Source organism: Malaclemys terrapin, chromosome 3, assembly GCF_027887155.1.
Source record: "Malaclemys terrapin pileata isolate rMalTer1 chromosome 3, rMalTer1.hap1, whole genome shotgun sequence".
NCBI classification, from domain to species: domain Eukaryota; kingdom Metazoa; phylum Chordata; order Testudines; family Emydidae; genus Malaclemys; species Malaclemys terrapin.
In genome coordinates this window covers 193,166,738-193,191,245 of record NC_071507.1, presented here as the reverse complement: position 1 = coordinate 193,191,245, position 24,508 = coordinate 193,166,738, and the positions used below count along the sequence as shown (strand labels likewise).

General features: G+C 44.2%; 1 protein-coding gene and 1 long non-coding RNA gene across 7 annotated transcripts in view; one reads left to right on the top strand and one right to left on the bottom strand.

Moving 5' to 3' along the window:
* The window catches only part of LOC128834509 (uncharacterized), a 42,529-nt gene extending 19,579 nt beyond the window's left edge, over positions 1-22,950 (top strand). Inside the window, exons 2-3 of one of the 2 annotated variants that reach the window (XR_008444437.1) lie at positions 4,194-4,275; positions 22,862-22,950. This is a non-coding gene — a long non-coding RNA (uncharacterized LOC128834509). Of the gene's footprint in view, positions 1-4,193; positions 4,276-10,591; positions 10,757-22,861 lie in introns of those variants that run through there. The other variant, XR_008444438.1, reaches the window with a different exon arrangement.
* CLIC5 (chloride intracellular channel 5) overlaps positions 1-24,508 on the bottom strand; it is a 140,205-nt gene that overhangs the window by 18,629 nt on the left and 97,068 nt on the right. For all 5 annotated transcript variants that reach the window (XR_008444436.1, XM_054023318.1, XM_054023319.1 and 2 more), the window contains 3 exons: positions 22,854-22,963; positions 22,393-22,518; positions 20,840-20,946 (listed from right to left, as the gene is read on the bottom strand). Coding sequence is in view for 4 of the 5 variants with exons in the window: in XM_054023318.1 (XP_053879293.1) it covers positions 20,840-20,946; positions 22,393-22,518; positions 22,854-22,963 (343 nt within the window). In the remaining variant the exon portion in view is untranslated. The remainder of the gene's footprint in view (positions 1-20,839; positions 20,947-22,392; positions 22,519-22,853; positions 22,964-24,508) is intronic.

Below are 24,508 nucleotides of genomic sequence, written 5' to 3'. Positions count from 1 at the left end.
TCGACTCCGAAACTCCACCGGAGTGAGCGGAGTCAACGGGGGAGCCGCGGCCGTCGATCCCGCACCATGAGGACCCAAGGTAAATCGATCTAAGATACTTCGACTTCAGCTATGCTATTCATGTAGCTGAAGTTGCGTATCTTAGATCGATCCCCCCCCCACAGTGTAGACCAGCCCTTAGAAGCCATTTGCCTAGTAGAATAACCACAGTAGTGGACATCAGTAGATCTGTGTTCTAATTCAGGGGCTCTATTTGGTCCTTGCAGGATCCCAGTATTTCTCACTAAAATCAATGGGGGAGCAATACATATCCTGGTGTGAGAATTGTGACCATAACTTGTTGTGTGACCTTGGGCAAGTGAATTAGCCTCTCTAAGCCTTAGTTTCATTATAATTCAATTGTGGACGATCAAGCCAGATCTGTTATTCCACCAGGAGAGAACTGCCCCAACCCCAAACTGACTGAGATAATGGTCAGTCCATGATAAAGACCGGGGTTAAAATTTTCAAAATGCTCCTAAGGGAATTAGGAGCCAAAGTTTTATTTTCAGAAGTAATGTAGGCACATAGGACCAGATTTTAAAGGATTTAGGTGCCTAAAGATGCAAATGGTACCTGGTGAGATTTTCAAAAGTGCCTATGCACCTAATTCTCTTGGTGCATATCTGTATCATGAAGTATCTAAATACCTTTGAAAATCTGTCCCTTAGAAGCCTGTCTCATTGAAAGTCAATGTGATTTAGGGTTTTAAGTGCCTAAATCCCTTTTGAAAATGGGACTTAGGCTCCAACATCACTTAATTGCTTTTGAAAATGTTACCCCCGATCACCACCTCCCAGACCTCCAGATCCAGAGTGTGAACAGCTCTGTGAATGGAATCCATTCCCATGGTTATCGTGGCAAGTACAGAAACCTGGGTCAACTGAGATATATCATCTGCATGGACAATGAAAACACTAAGCACAACCAGCATTGGGGATCACAGTGCCTACACACTGAGTGACCTATTCAAGCTAACTACAGGTTCCAAGTTCACTTGCATCAGAAATCAGATATAAAATACAGGGTGACACCACCTCCTTTATTTTCCAGTGCCTCATGCTGGACAACATACCCAGCTAGGAACATTTTACTCCACTTATGGTCCTGCAGTGTCATCTATGGCATTAGGGACTATACTTTTAAAATCTAAGCTTTCCAGACGGAGAGTGTGAGTGGGGTGCTGTGAAGCTTTTGTTGTTAGGCACAGCCAGTTGGAACCAGAGTACCAGACACAGAAGAAAGCCAAGCTTTTGCTAGTGTGTTAAGCGTTGATTGATCGCTGAACGCCACCTCATCCAGCCAATCATACAAAAAGAGATCAGCAAAAAATTTCACACCATTCTTTGCAGTTTTCCTGTCCCACCCCCTTACAGTTTTTCACAACTTTGTCTAACAGCGCTTAGAAGCCAGAGAAATAACACTTTACGACCTCAGAGAAACCACAGAATATTTAATGCATTTATTACCATCTGCCAAATACACAGGGCGAGGTTCAGTTTAGCTGATGATACCAAATTTACAATGATATCCTGTTTGCAGGATAAGGTTACTCGGTGTTGAACAATGAGATTAACAAATCCTGACATGCACAGAATTATAAAGATTGTAACAAAAGTTAACAGTAATTGGCAAAATTCTGCTGTCAGATACACAGGCATAAAACTGGAGTAACTCCACAATACCAACAAATTTACTCCATATTTACACCAGTTTAACCAAGAAGAGAAAAGATTGATAGAAAATAGTGATTTTTGCACACTTTGCACCTCTGTCTCATAGAGCCCTTCCTATGGGAGGCTCTGGTGAACTTCAGCTGCTATTTTTTCGATCTAAATTCAAGACTCCCTTTTTTTCCTTAATGAACTGCTGAAATTCAGTTTTCATGCTATTTTGTTTGTCACCTTCTCTAGTCTCAGTTACACCAATATAAACCCGTAGCAGCTCCATTGATTTACTTCAGCTTTGCACCAGAAACAGGAAGAGGAAAATCTGGCTCTTTTTTATATTTGGTAACAGGGACTTCAGAAATGAAGAAATAATGATGATGGTTCCGCATTATTGATAGGAAGTTTTATAACATCGATAAGGGAGCTCTCGAGGCTGGACCTGAGAGAAACAATCAGGCAGACAAAGAATTTAAGCGCCAATCTACAATTACAGACCAGTAAGCCTGACTTCAGTACCGGGCAAACTGGTTGAAACTGTAGTAAATAACAAAATTGTCAGACACATAGATGAACTTAATTTGTTGGGGAAAAGTCAACATGGTTTTTGTAAAAGGAAATCATGCCTCAAAAATCTACTAGAATTCTTTGAGGGGGTCAACAGGCATGTGGACAAGGGGGATCCAGTGGATATAGTGTACTTAGATTTTCAGAAAGCCTTTGACAAGGTCCTGCACCTAAGGCTCTTATGCAAAGTAAGCTGTCATGGAATTAGAGGGAAGGTCCTCTCATGGATTGGTAACTGGTAAGAAGATAGGAAACAAAGGGTAGGAATAAATGGTCAATTTTTAGAATGGAGAGAGGTAAATAGTGGTGTCCCCCAGGAGTCTGCACTGGAACCAGTCCTATTCAATATATTCATAAATAATCTGGGAAAAGGGGTAAACAGTGAGATGGCAAAATTTGCAGATGATACAAAACTACTCAAGATAGTTAAGTCCCAGGAAGACTGCGAAGAGCTCCAAAAGGATCCCTCAAAACTGGGTGATTGGGCAACAAAATGGCAGATGAAATTCAGCGTTGATAAATGCAAAGTAATGCACATTGGAAAACATAAACCCAACTATACATATAAAATAATGGAGTCTAAATTAGCTGTTACCACTTAAGAAAGAGATCTTAGAATCATTGTGGATAGTTCTCTGAAAACATCCACTCAATGTACAGTGGCAGTCAAAAAAGCGATCAGAATGTTGGGAATCATTAAGAAAGGACAGATAATAAGACGGAAAGTATCATATTGCCTCTATATAAATCCATGGTAGGCCCACATCTTGAATACTGCATACAGATGAGGTCGCCCCATCTTAAAAAAGGTATATTGGAATTGGAAAAGGTTCAGAAAAGGGCAACAAAAATTATTAGGGGTATGGAACAGCTTCCATATGAGGAGAGATTAATAAGACTGGGACTTTTCAGCTTGGAAAAGAGACAACTAAGGGGGGAATATGATAGAGGTCTATGAAATCATGGCTGGTGTGGAGAAAGTATATAAAGAAGTGTTATTTACTCCTTCTCACAACACGCGAACTAGGAGTCACCAAATGAAATTAGTAGGTAGCAGGTTTAAAACAAACAAAAGGAAGTATTTTTTCACATAACACACAGTCAACCTGTGGAACTACTTGCCAGAGGATGTTGAAGGCCAAGACTATAACAGAGTTTAAAAAAGAAATAGATAATTTCATGGAGGATAGGTCCATCAATGGCTATTAGCCAGGACGGGCAGGGGTGCTGTTCCTAGCTTCTGTTTGCCAGAAGCTGGGAATGAGCAACAGGGGATGGATCACTTGATGATTACCTGTTCTGTTCATTCCCTCTGGGGCACCTGGCACTGGCCACTGTCAGAAGACAGGATACTGGGCTAGATGGACCTTTGGTCTGACCCAGTATAGCCGTTCTCATGTTCTTAAGCCTTTGTGGATCTGACTGCAGGATCAGGACTTTAATTAGTATTTATTACAACGTGAGGTATCAAGGCCTAAGGAGTACAATATATGTGGCTCTTTCTGTGAGAGAATACCACTGAAACCACAGAGACAACAAAACTTCTAAGTTGTCAGAACAAAACAATGTGAATTCCTTTGTATTTGTCACGTGAAAGTACCCCAGAATGACCCTGGCAGAACTGCACGTTCCTTAATTGTCAAGCCCAAGCGAGTTTAACAAACTATGATCTGTGTACAAAATGAGTTGTGCTTGCCGCAGCTACCCTGGGTAACTGATTGATGCTTTTTCTTTTTATTGCTCTTTTCGACCCACCCCCCTTCCCATTAAGATTTATCCCACAACACACGCAAATGAACTTGATGAAATATGCAATGAGGGAAAAGGGGAACAGCACATAAATATTCGCAGTCTCACACAAACAACCTGAGATTTATTTTTCCTTTAAGAAAATAAACCACCTTCCTTGATCACTTCCAGATTCATGGTGTTTGATATTAGAAGAGATCCAATACTGTTTTCTGGCAGGAGAGGAAAAACAACTTAGAACCAGCAATTTAAGGTAAGAAAATAATATAATTCTACTAATCAAACAGCCTGATTAAAGACCAGGGATCCGTATTGTCAACTCCCTCTCTCCCACCCACTCTTCCAAACAGGCTTAAGCTCTGTATTATAACCTTTAATTGGCTAGATTAACCCTTTAACAAATGGATGCACTAAGACTGCAATGTGCCCTTTGCTGTAGTACGCAGAGGATATTTTTGCCTTCCACTTTAAAAAAAAAAAGAGTTCCTTTTCTTTCTTCCTATTGTTTCTATATATCTTTAATTACAATGCATGCGATTTATGCCAACTGTGCTGATTCTGGGGTAGGCATCTTGCCCTGATTTGCTTTGCTTCTTAGGATATGTCTACACTACAATCACAGGATGTGATTGCAACTTGTGTAGACATACCTGAGCTAGCTTTAATCTAGCTAGCGTGGGTACTGGAGCAGTGAAACCATGACAGCATGGGCTTCAGTATGTGCTGCACCAGCCCACTCAGAACACTAGGTAATTACTTGGGTGGCTAGTGAGCGCTGGACCTCAGACTGCCGTGGCTTCATTGCTCAGGTACCCAAGTCAGCAAGAATAAAGCTGGCTCAGATATGCCTACATGAGCTGCAATCACAATACAGGCACACCCTTAGTTTAAAGTCTCTTTTTCTCTTCTATGCTATCCCCTTTTCCTGAGCTCTCTCTTCTAGGCATTCTCTTTCTCTCTCCTACAAGTGCCTTAGTACCGGTCCCCACCACCTATCTTCAGTGCCTAATGAAGCCATTAATTATATGTAAGGTATAATTTTTGAAAAGCACTGACATGATTTAGGAGCCTATGTCCCATTTTCAAGTGATTTAGGCACTTACAAGGCTGCATTTCATTAGGAGTCAATGGGTCTAAGTCACTTTGGCACTTTTGAAAATGTTACCCTACATCCTTATGTTGCCGCTCACTCCACAGTCACAGGCCAATGAGGATGATATGGCCAGACATACTCTCCAAAGGCTTGGGGCCACTTTGGCAAAACTGTCAGTTTCCACGCACTGCATAGCAGCCCTGCTGGTGGAAGGACAGGGCAGAAACTTCACCTCCCCTGGTTGCCCATAATGCCCTTAGTCAGAAGAAGGCTGGTCCAGGGGTGAGGAGCTCATCTGAGTCTTGGGAGACCAATGTTCAATTCCCAGCTCTTCTACAAGCTTTTCTGCGTGACCTTGGGCAAGTCACATAGTTTTTCTGTGCCTCTGTTGCCCATCTGTAAAGCGAGGATAATAGCACTGCTCTGCCTCCCTGGTGTGTTGTGAGACTAAATATGGACTGTGAGATGCTCTGATAATGGGGGCCATATCATATCTAAGATAGATGGCTGCCCCCTTTTTCAGCTGTGCTGAACCCCCATAGATGACTTTGCAATCTCCTCTCCCTGGACTTTCACCTCGGGGTCTCTACTACTGGGGTCTGTGTTGTCAGGAGCAGTGAGGAGCCAGCCATAAAAGGCTGGGTCAGAGAAGGATCAAAAAGTTTGGCTGCTTCCTTGAAACTTATTTCAATGTATCTGAATCTGGAAATCTGGGAATATTAGACTCTTTTGTGAGATTTCCCATTTTCAGCCAGGCTGAAAATATCACAAAAACAGGCTTTATCACAGTATTTTGGGTTTATTCCTAGATAAAACCAGGTAGCATAGATGCATTTGAAATTCATTTAAAAGAAAGATTGGTGAATTTTTTCAAGTCTCCATAAAGCTTTACATTTGATTCAGTTCCAGTTTTGGGCTGAAGATTCAAGTTTATTCCTAGCTCACTTGTCCTTACTCTGGATTACAATGGAGGAGTAAAACACACTTAATCAAATGGTCCTACAGGACCTATATGAAGAGAGCATCAGGAATATATACAGAGAGGGTTGTTTTGAACAGAGGAAACAGGACTTGGAAAGCAGTTAAAGAATGGATTAAAAAGGGTTCACTTCCAATGGTTTGGCACTTGTTTTAAGGCCAGGAGATGGCAAAAGGTAAAGCCGCCGTTCTGTAGCTGCTCCAGGTAAAACAACTGCTAACTTGTATTTCACAAAACATCTACACTCTGCAGGGAAAAACAGATGCATCCCATTCCCAGACCACTTCCCAAAGGGCCTGATTCTGACCTCATTGGCACTAGTTTAATCCTGGTGTCACTACATTTATTTCAGTGGAGTGACTCCTGATTTGCCCCAGTGTAGTGAAAGAAGAATGACGCCCTGAATGTAACAAAGCCACAGAATTTATTCATAATGCAAGATTTTCACTCTGGCATCCCTATTTAGGTTGCTGTGTGTTTACTCAGACTATGCTGTGTTGTTTACTTATCAAACAACAAGAGATGCTTCTGGAACCAACAAAGTAGCACTAAGTACAGAAATGTACTGGGGAAAACAAGAGAAAATGTGTAAGTGCACAGCCTAACTTTCAGTCACAGTGCTGTGGGGACCCCTTGTGTTCTAGTATTTAAGCAAAGAAAATTGCTCCTTGTATGTTTAAGTTTCTCTTTCTACTGTGCACACAATGGGCAAATTCTGCTCTCATTTATGCCAGTCTAAATCCAGATGCACACCACTGATTTAAACCAAGTTACTCCACCCATACAGTGGTGTAGCTGCCAGCAGAAATTGGCACAATAGGTAGAAATTGATTACTATATGATTATATTCAGAATAATATTACGTCCACATAGACATAAAAGGGCCTGATTCGCCTCTTGCACCAATTGCTATGCTAATATAACTCTATGGCGTTCAAATTTACTCCTGACTTGCGGGGTGGGGGCAGCAGAAGATAAAAGGAAGAGAATCAGGCCTAGACATTGTACTGCTATTTAGGCTGCAAGCTTTCAAGGCAATTATCATTTTTTCACACTGTCTGTAAAGGTGACTGGCACTATGTAACTATATATAAGTAAAATACATCAATCTAGATGCCTTATCTATGCTAGGAGAACTTTAGACTGAGATTTCAAAGTTGCCTAAGGCATTGGGAATATGGGAGCATAGAGTCAAATGCCACAGTAGCATTTAACTTCAGAAAGGAGAACTACAGAAAAATGAGGAAGTTAGTTAAACAGAAATTAAAAGGTACAGTCACAAAAATAAAATACCTGCAAACTTCATGGAAACTTTTAAAAACACAATAATAGAGGCTGAAATTAAAGAATACCCCAAATTTTAAAAGACAGTAAGATGACCAAAAAGTGCCACCATGGCTAAACAAAGTAAAAGAAGTGGTTAGAGGCAAAAAGGCATCCTTTAAAAATTGGAACTTAAATCCTAAAGAAGAAAATAGTAAGGAGCATAAACTCTGGCAAGTCAAGTGTAAAAGTATAATTAGGCAGGCCAAAAAAGAATTTGAAGAGCAACTAGCCAAAGACTCAAAAAGTAACAGCAACTGTTTTTAAGTACATCAGAAGCAGGAAGCCTGCCAAATAAACAGTGGGGCCACTGGAGGACTGAGGTGCTTAAGAATCACTCAAAGAAGATAATGCCATTGCGAAGAAACTAAATTAATTCTTTGTGTTGGTCTTCACTGCAGAGGATATGAGGGAGATTCCCAACCTGAGCCATTCTTTTTGGGTGATAAATCTGAACAATTGTCCCAGACTGAGGCGTCAATAAAGGAGTTTTAGAACAAATTGAAAAATTAAACAGTAATAAGTCACTAGGACCAGATGGTATTCACCCAAGAGTTCCGAAGGAATGCAAATTTGAAATTGTGATATGTAACCTATCATTTAAATCAGCTTCTGTGCCAGATGACTGAAAGATAGCTAATGTGACACCAATTTTTAGAAAAGGCTCCAGAAGCCATTCTGGCAATTACAGGCCAGTAAGCCTAACTTCAGTACCAGGCAAATTGGTTTAAACTGTGAATAGAATTGTCAGACACATAGATGCACACAATTTTTTGGGGAAGAGTCACATGGCTTTTGTAAAGGGAAATCATACCTCACCAATCTGCTAGAACGTGTTAAGGGTGTCAATAAACATGTGGACAAGGGTGATCCAGTGGATATTGTGTACTTGGACTTTTAGAAAGCCTTTGACAAGGTCCTGCGCCTAAAGCTCTTAAGCAAAATAAAGCAAAATCATGGAATAAAAGGGAAAGTCCTCTCATGGATCAGTAACAAGTTAAAAGATAGGAAACAAAGGGTAGAAATAAATGATCAGTTTTCAGATTGGAGAGAGGTAAATAGTGGAGTCCCTCTGGGGTTTGTACTGGGACCAGTGCTGTTCACATATTCATAAATGATCTGGGAAAAGGAGTAAACAGTGAGATGGCAAAATTTGCAGACAATAAAAAATTACCCAAGATTGTTAAGTACAAGGCAGACTGTGAAGAGTTACAAAGAGATCTCAAAAACTGGGTGGCTGGGCAACAAAATGGCAGATGAAATTGAATGTTGCTAAATGCAAAGTAATGTACATTGGAATACATAATCCCAACTATACATATATAATGATGGGTTCTAAATTAGCTGTTTCCACTCAAGAAAGAGATCTTGGAGTCATCATGGATAGTTTTCTGAAACCATCTGCTCAGTATGCAGCTGCAGTCAAAAAAGCAAACAGAATGTTAGAAACCATTAGGAAGGGGATAGATAATAAGACAGAAACTATCATAATGCCACTATATAAATCCATCGTACACCTACACCTTGAATACTGTGTGCAGTTCTCGTCACCCCATCTCAAAAAAAGATATATTAGAATTGGAAAAGATACAGAGAAGAGCAACAGAATGATTAAGGGTATGTAACAGCTTCCATATGAGGAGAGATTAAAAAGACTGGGACTTCTCAGCTTGGAAAAGAGACGAATAAGAGGGGATAAGATAGAGCTGTATAAAATTGTGACTAGTGTGGAGAAAGTGAATAAGGAAGTATTATTTGTCCCTTCACATAACACCAGAACCTGGGGTCACCCAATGAAATTAATAGGCAGCAGGTTTAAAACAAACAAAAGGAAGTACTTCTTCACACAACGCACAGTTATCATGTGGAACTCATTGCCAGGGGTTGTTGTGAGGCCAAAACTATAATGGGATTCAAAAACAAAATAGATAAGTTCATGGAGGATTGGTCCATCAATGACTGTTAGCCAAGATGGTCAGGGATGCAACCCCATGCTTTGGGTGTCCCTAGCCTCTGATTGCCAAAAGCTGGGAGAGGATGACAGGGAATGGATCACTCGATGATTGCCTGTTCTGTTCACGCCCTCTGAAGCACCTGGCATTGGCCACTGTCAGAAGACAGAATACAGGGCTAGATGGACCATTGGTCTGACCCAATATGGCCATTCTTATGTTCATTATGGTGTTCTAATTTCTTTAAAAAAATCTCAACCTTAAATTTGGTTTTCTTCTAATATTTTCAGTAATGCCAACCCCTAGCATTCAAAAGTCATGCATCAGATCCCCAAAATCTTACTTAAAAACGATGAGATCTTAAAATAATAAACTTTGTGTTCTTTTCCTTTGCCTCTTTGTTTTTGAGACTTTGCGGTTCTCATGCCAAGCTTTTCTCTGCAACCAGGAGGACTAAAAATTTACTGTTTAAAAATCAAATAAAATCTGGGATTTCATGTAACCACTTGCCTCCAGGAGTGCATTTTTAAGGAAAATACCAAATATTGCAAGACCAGATAAAATCTCGAGAGTGGCAACATCGTTTTCCAGTTATGTTTATTAATTTCCCTCCAGTTCTTCTACAAAGACAATTTGCATCAGAATAACAGTCAAAAATATTTTTGGGGAAAAAAAAATATTATGGCCCATTCCTGCTCCCATTGAAGTCAATAGGAGTTTTTCACACTGACTTCTAAGAGAGCAGGATTAGGTCACGGAATTCTATGTCATTAGACATTCTGCCCTATAATAACATATTCAGGAAGGTAATAAAGTATGTGGCTACATTTAAGGCTGTAAGTAATCCTCCTGGAGTCAACGGGGCTACTCATGTACTTAAATTTAGACATGTGCTTAAGCAAAATTTCCTGAATTGGGGCCATAATTTCCCACAAATCCATGTCCATGACAACTATATAGAGGACTTGATTCTGACTGCATCGAAGTCAATGGAGTTACCCCAGTGTGAAAGTAGAGCTAATGAGATCAGAATCTGACCCATGGTGCCGGTAACAATCTCACAATCCAGAAAGGAGGCCTCCGTGTGTGTCTTACTGCTTATAGCAAGGGCCAGCAGGGAAGGGAAGGGGTCACTTATGGTAATGATGCTTAAAACTGAATTTTAAATAACAATGCAATTTAGGCCTCCCATTTCAGCAGCTAGGTGCTTAATTTCTCGCAGGACTGCTGCCATCAGATTGGTCTAATCCAGTTCCAGCTGCTCTACTGCGCCTGTGTGTGAGCAAGGGAGCTCAGCAGGGAAAGAGAATAAAGCATCCCGGTTCAGCCAGCAGCAGGACCTGGAGGAATATTCAAGCTCACGGGGGGAAATAAAGTCTTCGTTAAAGAAAAGAAGTGTCTGCCAGCTAGGTGATCACCTTTTCAAAAGGCAAAACAAGACACATGGAGGAGCCCTGCCCCCCTGTGGCCCCGCCCCTGCCCCTCCTTTTCCCCTGCGCCCCCACCCCCTGCTCCTCCTCTTCTCCCCCAAAGCTTTCCCCACCAGCCAGAGCCAGGTTTCCTGGGTGGATCACTGTGGGGAGCCCTGGACCCTCCACTTGCCCTGGACGTGGGGCTAGGGTGCCGGAGACCAGCCCCTGGTCCCACCCTCCAGGCCTTTAGGCCCTGGTCCTGCACCATTAAAGTCAATAGGAGCTTTGTCATTGATTTCAGTGAGCGCAGGATCAAGCCCGTAGCGTGCAGAGCACAGGTGAGAGGGGTCAAAGGTACATGACAAATTGTGCAACTATTTGCCGGATTATATTTATCCCATGGCTCTGTGATTTATCCTATTGCTACCACCACTACGTATCGTTTGTCTGTGTATAAAACAATAACCGGGACCCAAGGTGTCTGAAGAGAATATACGGGGCCTATAGTCCTTCATCTTCTATGTATGGTCTGTATGTATGATACATACTGGAACTCTCCTCTGTTTATACATAGCTAGTCTGGGTAAAGTCATTTTTATAGACTCTAATGATTTCATGATAAGTTTCATGAAGACATTCAGCATTAGGGCCAGATTTTCAATGACGATTCAGCTCCTTTGGGCTGCTCCTAAGCTGCAAAGAAGCCAGATTTTGGTAGTAACTGGCTGGGGGGTGGGGGGTGGGGGAGAGATTGCTAAATTGGAGCTGACTTGTGACCAGCTGCCCCTCACCCACATGGAGGGGATGTTTCAGGGGAGAGGAGGAGTTCCACTTTGCTATGCTGACCCTCAGCTGCAGGAGGGTAGAGCAGGACATAGGCTGCTCTAACTCACGGTGGAGCTGGAGCCAGGGTTAATGCAGACTGTCCTGCAGAATCAGGGAGCTGTAATCATCTCGATAATGACCCCCATCCTCACTGGCATCCGGCATCGCTTGGATTCAAGGGAGAATCTGCCTCACAGTCTCATCACTTCTGTAACCTTTCTGTGTGGCATAAATTCCTTTTGAAGTGAACTGATGTTTTTCTGTTTATTTACGGAGGTACGTGATGGCCTCTAGAAAGGATCAGAACACACAGACACAGTGTTCATACTGTGCATGTATATTCACTGTGGGGCTGACACTGCTCTCACCTGGAGTAACTCCATAGAAGGCAGTGGAATTAAATTAGCATAAAACCAATGTAGGTCAGAGGAGAGTCAGGCCCTGTGCGTGTGTGTGCATATATATTATAGACATATATATATAGCACATAAAGAGAGAGAGATGTTTCTCACCTCACATGCTTAACTGCAAAGTGTGATGTAGCTGCCGAAGGAGGTGAATGGCATTTAATCACATGTAAATTAATGATTTAATGCTCTTTTATTTTTGGGCCCTTGATCTAAATCCAAACCAGACCAGTGGAATCCTCTGGTCAGACGGCTGGAAATTCCACCGAATTAAATCACGTTGGTGGTCTCCCAGCTCAGATCCTAGTGAAGAGCAGTACAGTAAAACATCCTCTCGTTCCGCTAATGAATGCGCCCACCCACACAGGATCTAGTGCCCCCAAAGAACTCAATTCAAGAACAACTTTTTAAACTCATGAATGAAATCAAAGGGCTCATTCTATGAGCCAAAGAGCGCACAATTTTAGGAAGAACTAACTGCAATTGGGTGGTTATTACACATCGTCCCTTTCATAAGCAATATAGACAAGCAAAAATAATAATCATAATACTGAACATATGCACAGTGTTTCAGATAATTAATCCTCATAATACTCCAGTGAGTAGGTAAATAGCTACTGCTATCCTTGTTTTATAAAGCTTAAGTGACTTGCTCTAGGTCACAGAAGGAGCCAATGTTAGAACTCATGAGATCCTGGCTTTCAGTCCTATGCTCAGACCAGGCCTTGTGGTAAATATGTGGCAATTAGAAGAATCTGCTCTCAAGGGAGGCAGGAAAACTCAAGTAACTACGGCTAAAGAGAAGAAGAGCTCTGTGTAAGTTTGAAAGCTTGTCTCTCTCACCAACAGAAGTTGGTCCAAAGAAGCTATTACCTCACCCACCTTGTCTCTCTATGAAACTAATGTGAAGATCACACTCATTGCACTCTTCCTAGGATTTCTGTCTCTGGCGTCAGCTGTGCAGAGGATTAAATGTTCATGATTTTAACCACAGCAGTGGCGTCTCGTGAAAAAGGTCAGAGGATAGAACAATCTAGTCACACTATCCAAGCAGGAAGTTGGAGTATTCCTGTGCTGTGAGGACCACTCCTTTAGGGAAGCCTGTTAGGAAATTATTGGGTGATGTGGGGGGTGGAAGGAATCAAGTCCCTTGTAACTGAACGGGCTTGAAATAATAAATACGCACACTTTCTTTAAACACAGCTTGCCACATCCTGAGAATCTGGAATCAATTCCTTTCCTTTCAAGATGCTTAAAAGTGGTGGAACTTTGATATGGCATGAGTATGTTTGCTTCTGGGCTTACCGCCCTAGCCAGCCTGTTCCAACCCTTTCAACATTTTTATATTAAAAGACAGCAAAGTTAGCAAAACAAAGAAGGGAAAAAAAGGGATCGGAAATTCAGAGAACTATTAAATCAGGGCAGCCTTGCTGCCAAATACATCTGGTAAGCAAATGAATCATGATCTATAACATCTTGCCACACAGAGTTACACCCGAAGGTTATCACCTGCTTCTATGCCAGGCACAAAAGTCAATGGATGTGCCCAATGAACCACTGCATGGATCCAGTACAAATTATGTTTTCTCTGTTAACATTAAAGCACTTTGTTTATAATTATTTCAAATGATCCTCGGACTCAAAGTGAATTGATACTAGAGCTGATTGGGAACCAAAACCTCCACTCCATAGAAAATTCCAACATTTAAAAAAAAAAATAGTTCCAAATAGGAATGAAAAGGCAAAAATTTCCCACAAATTGAAAATTTTGAAAAACTTCAATTTGGTACCTTTGAAATGTTTTATTTCAATAGTGAGCTAGACCAGATGGATGAGGCCATATCTTTTATTGGACAAGCTTCTGTTGCTGGAGAGGACAAGCTTTCGAGCTCCACAGAGCTCTTCAGGTCTGGAGAAGGTAACCAGTGCCCAATACCAGTGCTAAATACAAGGTGGGACAAAGGGGTATGAGGTATAAGGGGTTCACACATGTTGTAGGAGACCACTTAAAATGAAATGGACAATTAACACTTCTGCAGTTGTACAACAATGGAGGGTTAGGGATGGTCTACGCTGGGAACCTACACTGGTATAGGGAGGTTCACGTCTCTCAGGGAGGATGAAAATTCCATACCCCTGAGAGGTATAGGCCATGTCTACACTACAAAATTACGTCGATCTAATTTACGTTAGCATACAGCCATTGCAGTTATAAAATTGCTTGTGTGCACGCGTATTTGGCTCCTTGTGTCGGTGGTGCGTGTCCTCACCAGGAGCACTTGTATCGATTGTATTGTCAGTGTGGGGCTTTGTGGGATGTCTCCTGAAATCCAGTAACAGTCCACATAAGCAAAGCAGTGTCTATACTTACACTGTGTCGACCTAATTACATCGACTGTGACTCTGTGCAGCTCAGGGAGGTGGTGTTACTAAAATGGCATAGAGAGGCAGTTATGACAGCAGGAGCCAAATTTAAGTGAAAACATTTCCACAACTAGGTCAACACAAAGCAGTTTACATTGACCTAACCATGTAGTGTACCAGGCCATAGCTATGCCAGCCTAACTCCCGATGTAGACCTAGCTATCACTTTTCAGGGAGGTGGATTACCTACGCTGATAGAAGAACCCCACCTGTTGGTGCAGGTAGTGTCTACACAGAAGCACTAAGCGGTGCAGCTGTGCTGTAGTGTTTTAAGTGTAGGCAAGCCCTTAGTAGGCAGCAGGGAGTGTTACAAATTGTTGTAATGGGCCATCAAACCAGTGTCCTGTTAAGTCCATAGTTTTTAGTGCCCGGAAGGATTATGAATTTAAGTTCCCAGGCTTGCCTGAGATCAACACAACTACAACACTTGTTTTAATAGTATCATTTTGATACATTTCATTTTAACTTTTATATTATATTATATTAAAATATTAAATATTATATACATGTATATATTTCATACAGAATACATATAATATATAATATTAAAGTTAATATTTTAATGCAATACAAAAGCCCAAATGAAACTGAAATGACACTATAGAAACAAAATCTTTTGACACTGTCAACATGAAACGGTTTGACTCTTTTCCACTGAAAATGCCATTCCCATGTCCCTACAACATGCTCCAGTTTTTGACAAAATTGGATTTTTTGATTGAAAACAGTTCTAGATAAAGTTTGCCCACCTCCTCTAACCAATAGTAAAGCTTGCTGCTTTATATATTCACCCATTTGCCAGCAGAGTGCACCATAAACCTTAAATCAAACAGACAAATGTAAGCAATGACTGGGTTCATTTATTGCCAGAGACACTAGGGCAAGCAACTGCATCTCTTGGTTTCCATAGTAACTTCTCTGTACCAGTTAAGCTTCAAGGGGGGAAAAAAAATCAGCTGCCTTGGCTACTTCAAGCCAGCAGACTCTTTCACCAACAACTTCTCATCTTACTTTTGGAAATATCACACATTACCAGCAGCTAGTTTCCCTGTAAATGGTGCTGCTGAAGCTGTTGCGAGGCCCAATATGCAGACCCCTCTGCTTTGATTTATCTTGGGAACACAGTAGGATTAATTAATCCTCACTTCAAGAATCTTATACCCCATAAATCCCATTAGAAAAACCCAACCACTTCACCCCACTTCTGAGGAAAGATATAATAGTCACAGGCTATAGTGTGAGCTCACTTTACTAATATCTTGTTACCTTTGCTAAACATACTACAGAACATTTACCGGCCTGCTGAGGAGAGTGATCATAAATAATTAAAATTACACCACACTTGTCACAATTAGAGAGAGGCTGATGCTGCAAAACTTCAGTTCCTGAGTTCACATACATTGGTGAATTTATCCTCACACACCTCCGTTAGGGAAGTATTAATCACGCCTCCCCTCCCCCCAAAAAAAGTTTGGTGAGTTGGGGTTCTTAGTATTTGATTTGGACCTATCGTTGGCCAAACTAAACAAACAAGTCCTATTGTGTGATGTAATACCCTGGAGTTGTTTGGGTATATTTTTACCATGTGTTCATCTACTCACAAATTGTGATCATCTGCATTGGATCTCCTAGTCATTAGGGTAGGTAAGTGCCTGATCCAAAGATATTGAAGCCAGTGGAAAGCCTCAATGGGCATAGATCAGGCCCATATTGAAGATAGGGGACAGACAGAGTTATGACTATACCTTCACTAGCATTGGACATTTTCCAAATTTGTGAATGTCCGATACTGATATCTTGGCTAATCAACCCAATCCTGGAAATTACACACGATTAACTTGAGACAATGGCCATGGGTGCATTATAAATGCATAACACAGACAAACTGTTTCTCTAGCAATTTCACCCACTAATGTGGAGGTAGGAGATGAGACAATTCTCCTGTCTATAATAATAATTCTTAGTACTTATGAAGCACTTTCCACTACGAAAGCACCTTGCAAAAGTCAACTAATTAATTTGTGCAGTAGTAAATGGTTACTGAGGAATGTGTTATTAGGTTTAAGGATTAAAATAGTGGCTGGAGCCTAAAAAAAAAAAGTTCAAATATCTCTCAGCATGGGAGTGCCTGCAGCCCATGGATCACCTGACGTTTGGCTCTATAATCTTAGGGACTGGATCAGGCAGGAGGTAGGTAATAGGCAAGGTAGGTAGGTCTGCAACCATGCTGACTGCTGGTGCTCCCAGTGGCTGGAGTCTAATGCAGGTACAGGCTAACAGGGCTAGCTCCAAGAGATAAGAGAGACCTGGACATGGGCAGCAGATGAAGCTTCCACTGGGGGAACCTAGCTCCCTGCCCACCTCTCCCACACATGGCCCAGCCCACACTCCACCCCAGCTCTGCCCCAGGTCCCCACCCCACTTCACTCCCCCCACTCGCCATATCCCTCCTCTCTTCCCTGCTTCCCCTGCGAGGCCTCCGCCGCCTGCCGCTCCCTGCGTCCCTCCTCTCCCCCACCCCCACCTGCCGCTCCCCGCGTCCCTCTTCTCCTCCACCCTCTCTCCGCCAAGCCCCCGCCACCTGCCGCTCCCCGCATCGCTCCTCTCCTCCAACACCCTCCTCCGCCAGGCCCCCTCCACCTGCCACACCCTGCATCCTTCTTCTCCTCCAACCCCCTCCTCCACGAGGCCCCTGCCACCTGCCGCTCCCTGCATCGCTCCTCTCCTCCAACCCCTTCCTCCACGAGGCCCCTGCCACCTGCTGCTCCCCACGTACCTCCTCTCCTTCCTGCCTCCCCCACAAGACCCCCACCGCCTGCCGCTCCCCGCGTCCCTCCTCTCCAACCCCCTCCCCCATGACGTCCTTGCCGCTCCCTGCGTCCCTCCTCTTCTCCACCCTCCTCCCCCACGACACCCCCGCCGCTTGCTGCTCCCCACCTCTCCCGCACCGCCACCTGCTGCTCCCTGCGTCCCTCTTCTCCTCCACCCCCTCCCCGCCAAGCCCCCGCCACCTGCCGCTCCCCGCGTTGCTCCTCTCCTCCAACACCCTCCCCCGCCAGGCCCCCTCCACCTGCCATTCCCTGCATCCTTCCTCTCCTCCACCCTCCTCCCCCGCAAAGCCCCTGCCACCTGCCTCTCCCCACATCCCTCCTTTCCTAAGCCCCCAAGATATGGCGGGCAGGGGGACCTTGCAGGAGAGGAGGGGGGAGAAGAGGAGGGAGGAGGAGAGGAGGGATAGGGCGGGTAGGGGACCTGGCAGGAGAGGAGGAGGGAGGAGAGGAGGGATACGGCGGGCGAGGGGACCTTGCAGGGAGGAGAGGAGGGATACGGTGGGCAGGGGGACCTTGCAGGGAAGGAGGGGGGAGGAGAGGAGGGATACGGCGGGCAGGGAGACCTTGCAGGGAAGGAGGGGGGAGGAGAGGAGGGATGTGGTGGGCAGGGAGACCTTGCAGGGGAGGAGGGGGGAGAGGAGGGATACGGCGGGCAGGGGGACCTTGCAGGGAAGGAGGGGGGACAGGAGGGATGTGGTGGGCAGGGGGCCACCTTGGGGGGGAGGGGGATGGAGGAGAGGAGGGACGTGGGGCAGTGGGGGCCGTGTAGGGAAAGGGGGGTGGAGTGGTGGAGAGGAGGGACTCAGCCAGGCAGCGGTGGACGCTGGGGACCTCAGGGAAGGGGCAGAGCAGGGACGGGAAGAGACGGAGCACAGGCGGGGCCACCACTGCCCAGGCATCCAGCGGCAGGTTGCAGTGGCTGCACTGGGGAGGCTCAGCCTCTCCTGGCCTATTATACCTGCCACCTATGGACCTGGGGTTTTGCTGGTGGACCTTGTGCTTACAGGAAGTGGGAGGGGCAGAGGTATGTGTGTGATAAAGAGAGGTTTCACAACTAAGCTGACTGTCAGGGGTAGGCAGAGGAGGGCATACCTCCCTGAGTTCACTTTTTCCTAAGACAGGACTGAAGTGATAAGAAATAAAACATGACTCATCAGGGATGTGTTGTGAACTTAAGGGCTCTGGCCTGGCTACTCAAAGGTATTTAGTCACCTAATGGCCACTGAAATCTGGGCCTCAATCCTCAGCCACTAGTCCTGCTGCTTTTGTGCTGTTCAGGGATCGCAAAGCAGCCAGATAGTGGCCCTAAAAGGGGATGTCCTGGATTTCCTGTCCCAGGGGAGTGCTCACATTGCACAGAGATGTTAATAGCCAGCTCTATACCACCCATCCCCACTTCCATGTGCAGGGCATGTTAGAGGTGTCAGATGGGAGCTGGAAACACAGCACTCTGTCCTTGTAGGATGCTGTCGCCACTGTAATTTAGAGAAGCCCCTGGGCTGCTCTGTGCGATTCCAGGGATGGATTCAACTCATGGTGGCCTAAGGACCAGGACCTAATGCTGATTACACTTATACTGTTGTAAATAAGACTACGTCCACTGGCTTCAGTGCAGTTACACTGGTGTAAATATAGCACAAATGAGATTAGGATCAGTCCCTATAACTTTCCCCCCTCCATTTTTGGCTTGTTTTGGGTGGTTTTTAAAAAGACATATCAACTGATAGGAAACAGAACCATCAGAAAGTGTTGATAACTTGATACCGTGGTGCTGTCATCATTTACTCTACTTCCTGTCAGTAGCCTTCTACCATTAAAGGAATCTAACCGATGCGCCTACCTTTAAATTCACATTCTTGACCTGCCATTAAGCTGCAGTTAATGCAGAGGCTCATTCAAATCAGCATTCATAATTCTGCAGTGTAGACGTATGTCATCGGCCGGCTCTCAGCCTGGGCTTGGCTGTTGTTTCTTAACGTCTCTGGCCTCTGGGTGCCCTCTGGAACCCGCACTCCTGGGCAAGCTCACTGTCCCCTGTGGAAGCTGAGCTCACTCACTCCTTTCAGAGTCTAATTATCTCCAGTCCCTAGCACTGCTCCTCAGTCCAGCTACAGATCACTGACAGAGAGCCGACGTCCAGAGCCCTTCTCCGGGCTGCAGTGGTTGTCTGCCCTAAACAAGGGTGGGGGAGGGGAGGGAAGGCTAGCCACTGCTTTGGGCTGGGCTGGGCTGGGCTTCCATGGCTTCTGGGCTGTCTAGCAGCCTCTCTTCTTGGGCAAACTTCCTTCCCCACTCTGTGGCCAGCTTCACCTTTTTAAGTTCCCCTTCTCCAGGTAGAGCATGGTTTGCAGGCGCACTTAATTGGCACTGCCTATGATCAGGGACACTCATTAGGCCGGGGGGGGTGTCCCATCACAATGTACCCTCACTACACGGTCACACAGGGAGACTGTGGCAGAGCTGGGACCCGAACCTATATCTCTCGAATCTAACCACAAGATTAACCTTCCCATCTGATCAGCAGTACATGTGCATGGTGCTTAACACAATAGAAAACACAGAACCTGCTCAGCAGTCTTTACATTCTCAGGTAAGGTGCAACCTGAAGAGTGATTGAAAACACTCTGACAGATCCTCAGTAGGTGTAAATTGGTATAGATCAGAGGTCCCCAAAGTGTGGGGCGCACCCCCTTAGGGGACACGGAGGAACGTTCAGGGGCATGGCTGAGGCCTGGGCCAGCCTGCATGAGAGGCAGGGAGGGAGTGCCACCCAGCTCTGCTCCTGGCCCCAGCTCCGGCCCCAGCTGCTGGCCCCATGCTTGGGGCTCCACTCCTGGCTGTGCGCCTAGGGCCCCAGCTGCTGGCCTCGGCCCCTGGCTGGGTCTCCACTCCCAGCCCTGCCCCCACCCCCAGCTGTGGCACCAGCCTCGGCACCCTTACCCTGTCCACATCCTCCTCCCCCCCAACCCTCAGCCACGACCCTAATCCTGGCCCTGGCTCAGGGTAGGAGGTGCGAATAGGGGTAAGGGGGGGTCGTGATCCTGAGACGTTTGGGGACCACTGGTATAGACCAATTGACACCAGCTGAGGATCTGGCTCTCTGGTGGGAGAGGAGAAGTGTAGCTGCACTGAGCTGAGGGGATAGCTTTAGCTCCAACTGGGCATGTCATAGAGGTACTAAGAGGCATTTATTTATTTTTGACACTTCCGTGTGAGTGCTTTGAAGAGGAGGATTGGAGCTTCTCAGCTGCAATAACACAGGCTAAGAAGCCAAATCAAATCACTCCCTTCTCCTAATTAATTTTTAAATAAGATGTCACTATTGTGCAGGCTACAACAGCAAACCAGCCGTGCCAGCTAAACACAACCCTGAGACACTTGGGAGCAGCTCCTGATCTTCATTAGACTGGTGCAAATTTGGAGTAACTCCTTTAAATTCACTGGCCCAAACTGATTGGCAATAATACCTTACGCCACTTGGGCATATTACATGAAATATATGAATGACAATGTGCTTCATTTTTTAAGTGTGAAACCTCCTTTGAAAGAGTTGGTAGTGCACCCTACTCACCAGTGTTGTCCTGCTGCTTGGTGTTTTTTATGTATGCAGAGAATTTGGAGAAGATATCTATCCCTGCAGTGTTTGATTCACGATGTGCAGCAGCCAACTTGGGGTACCTGAAAAGGAGAGGAGCAGTCTGGAAAATAATGTTTTATTGTTACAGCAATATACTGATAATCACAAATGCTGTTTAGAGAAAGAGGGGAAAAAATATCCCTGTTCCCAGAACTGTAATTAACGCTGTAATTTATCTCAGCATGACAGCTTGACAAAACCCTCTTAATAATACTGCTGTCCTGGGGAGCCAGGCATTTGGAGAGTTACACCGTGATGGTTTTATGACAAGCACTTAATGTGACCAGCAGCTAAGGTACAGTGGCCTTAAATCAGAAAGAGGCGTAGATTTCTAGCAGGGTGTGGGGGAGTTTGGCAGCAAATTCCCTCTATTATCAATGGCAGACCTGTGCTTAATTCCCGGTGCTGAAAATATAGCATAGAATGTAACAGCAAGGAGTGTTAGTATAACGAAGGTGGACGAGTGGGGAGTTTTGATTTTGTGTGGGTTTTTTTTAAAGAGACATCTGGGGCAAAGGAACATATTGATTTGAAAGACCAGAGGAGATTAAGGGCTTGATCCAAAGCCCACTGAAGTCAACATAAGGATGCTCATTGACTTCAGTGGGTCTTGGATAGGGCTCTAAAATGTTCTAGCATATCTGATCTCCTGCCCCCAGCACTGGCCAACAGCTGATGATTCAATAGAAGGTGAAAACACCCTATAATGCACCTAGACATTTTTCAAATTCGTAGAACTTGAGGCCAGAAGGGACCATTAGATCATTAATATGACCTCCTGTATAGCACAGAATTTCACCCAGTTACCCCTGTTTTGAGACCAATAATTTGGGTTTGGCTAAAGCAGATCTCCCAGAAAGGCATTCAGTCTTGATATGAAGACATCAAGAGATGGGGAATTTACCACTACTCTTGGTAATGTGTTCCAATGATTAATCACCCTCACTGTTAAATATTTGTGCCTTATTTCTAACTTGAATTTGTCTGGCTTTCATTTCTTGTCTGCCTTTCACCCCTAGATTATAAATCCTTTTAGTACCTGGTATTTTCTTGCTATGAAGCTATTTAGACATTGTAAACAAGTCACCTCTCAATCTTCTTTTTTGCTAAACTAAACATATTGAACTCCCTTAGTCTCTCACTGTAAGGCATTTTCTCCAGCCTTTAAATCATTCTCTTCTCTACATCCAATCCAATTTTTCAACATCCTTTTTTAAAATGTGGACACCACAAATGGACACACTATTCCAGTTTGGGTCTCACCAAGGCTTTGTTTGGAGTGTTGTGCTGTGTGTGAGGAGAAAACATCCTGCAAGTATTAATCATGCAAGCAGCCTTTACACATGCAAGCAGACCCACTGAAGTCAGCTGGACTGTTCTACGGGTAAAGACTACTCTGGTTGCAGGACTGGGAGCTTCTTATAAGCTCCAGATAGAACATCTTCCTCCATTCCTAACAAACGCTGACAATAAAGCACAATTTTTACTTTGGAGGTGCAAGCATCTCCTCCAGGAACTCCTCGATTTTGTTGATGTCAGTCTTGACCTCTCCATTAAAAGTCAAGAACGGCGGGTGAGTCCCAGGGGCCAAATTGTGTAGATCAGCTGGCTTTCTGCAGAGAGAAAAGGGAAATTCATGTTATCACCAGACATTTATTATCACAGAGCCCCACTGGTGTTCATGGCACTCAGGAAACCAGTCACTTGCATCCCCTTATTTCATTCAGTATTCACAGTAGTTTGAAAGAGTCCTATTTAATACACAAAATATTTTTTTTCTACAAATAATCAAGAAACTGAATCTCAATTGCTCTGTCGTGTGTCTTTGGCGCTATGTGCCTGATGCAAAGCCCACTGAAGACAATGAGAGGGAGGGTGTGTTTCTAATAAAGAGCAAACTATGGGCCATTGTGATGGTTTTCAAATAAATTAACCAATAACTTGTTACCTTTTCAGGTCAACTGTGGTGACATTAAACACAACCCCTTTGAGCCAGAGGATCATGAAGAGACGCTGTGAAAAAGGACAGTTCCCAATACTCTCTCCATCTATACCAGCCTAGGGGAAAGAAAGGAAAAATAATGAGTATGCACCATGGGCTCTGCTCACGTCTTGTGAGAAAGAAAACTGGATATCAACATAAAAATTACCAGACTGAAAACAAACAATATCAGGCAACAGCTCTGTAGGTTATCACCAACCGAGTAATGGATTTACTCCAGGCTTAGCTTTGGCCAGTAGTTTGAGTGAATGTCCTAGCCCCTATTATGACACAACGTCTGGCTAGGGAAAGTGGGTCCCTAGCCATTGTTAAGCTAGTTCTGGAACACTGTCTAGACTCTTAATTTCCCTTGTCCACATAAAAACTGCTGTGTAACAGGGCTGTTAGAAAACTCAGGGGCAGGTCTTCAGCTGATGTAGACTGTCATTGTCATGGGACTTCGATGGACCTATGACACTTTCACACCAGTGGAGGCTCTGCCCCACAGTCCCTACCAAAAAAGGACCCAGGAGAAGACTTCCACATCAGAATCCAAGCATTTCCACATCCAGGGATATTTGGATCTGGAGTTCTAGTTTACATCAATAGAAGAAATAGGGCTCAAATTAAGACATTTGGATCCAGACAAAAATCTGAACTTTTGCCAAGTTCAAGAGAGATGTTTGCACCAGAGTTCCAGTCTGTGCTCATCCCTAGTAGCTATTGAGTTTCTTACAAACAGCTGCAAGACAATAAAAAACTGCTAGTCTTAGCATTGAGGAAATGGCCTGTTTTTTCCTTCAGAAGTTTATGGTCTTTAGCCATGTAAAGATACAAATAACACTGGCTAAGCTGGGCAAAAGCTGTATCCAAGGTCAACATCCTTGCATAATAATTACCAGGGTGACCAAAGCTTTCAGGATGATAACGGTTTTGATAAATTCAATTTTAATTTGTGGTATCATAGTGTTTAAAAGATTCTTATGATCCTGGTGAAGCAACCAACCGTCCCTTGTTTACTTATATGGGTTGAATAACTAAGATTTATGCATACAGAGTACGTCTGGGATATGGGTGATGAAATAATTTAGCAAATACATGTTCTTTTCTTTAGAAAAGATATTGCATTACGGCTTGCTCTCATAAGTTTTGTCTCCTTGGTACTGAAACTGAGAGGCAGCATTAGTGTGTCCTAGAGCAGGACTCACTTCTAATTAATACAGCTCTGCAAAAGGTTTGTGTAAGCGGGGGAATGGTCCCGCTATTGTGAGGAACTTTCCTGGCTTATACACTACCCCGATGAAATGGGCTAGCGAAAGGATCTGAGTCCTCGCTCCCACTTCCTTTACCCAAAGGCCTGCCTGACCTCGACAGCTCCCCTTCCACTCTCCTTTCTGGCAGAGTCCTCGTAACCCCAACAAGCCTGGGCCCGGGACTCCTGCAGGGCTCGGACCCCAACCTTGTTGTGGTCACTTAGGGCAGGGGCTAGGGTGTCCCCACTTGGGGTGCTGTCTCCGCACTGGATGCTTCCCTGACCCACTGATCATTACATACAGTTCAAAGCAAATACAATTTATTAAACAGCAATCCGTTTTTTAAAAGATATGGAAAAATGGGAAAGG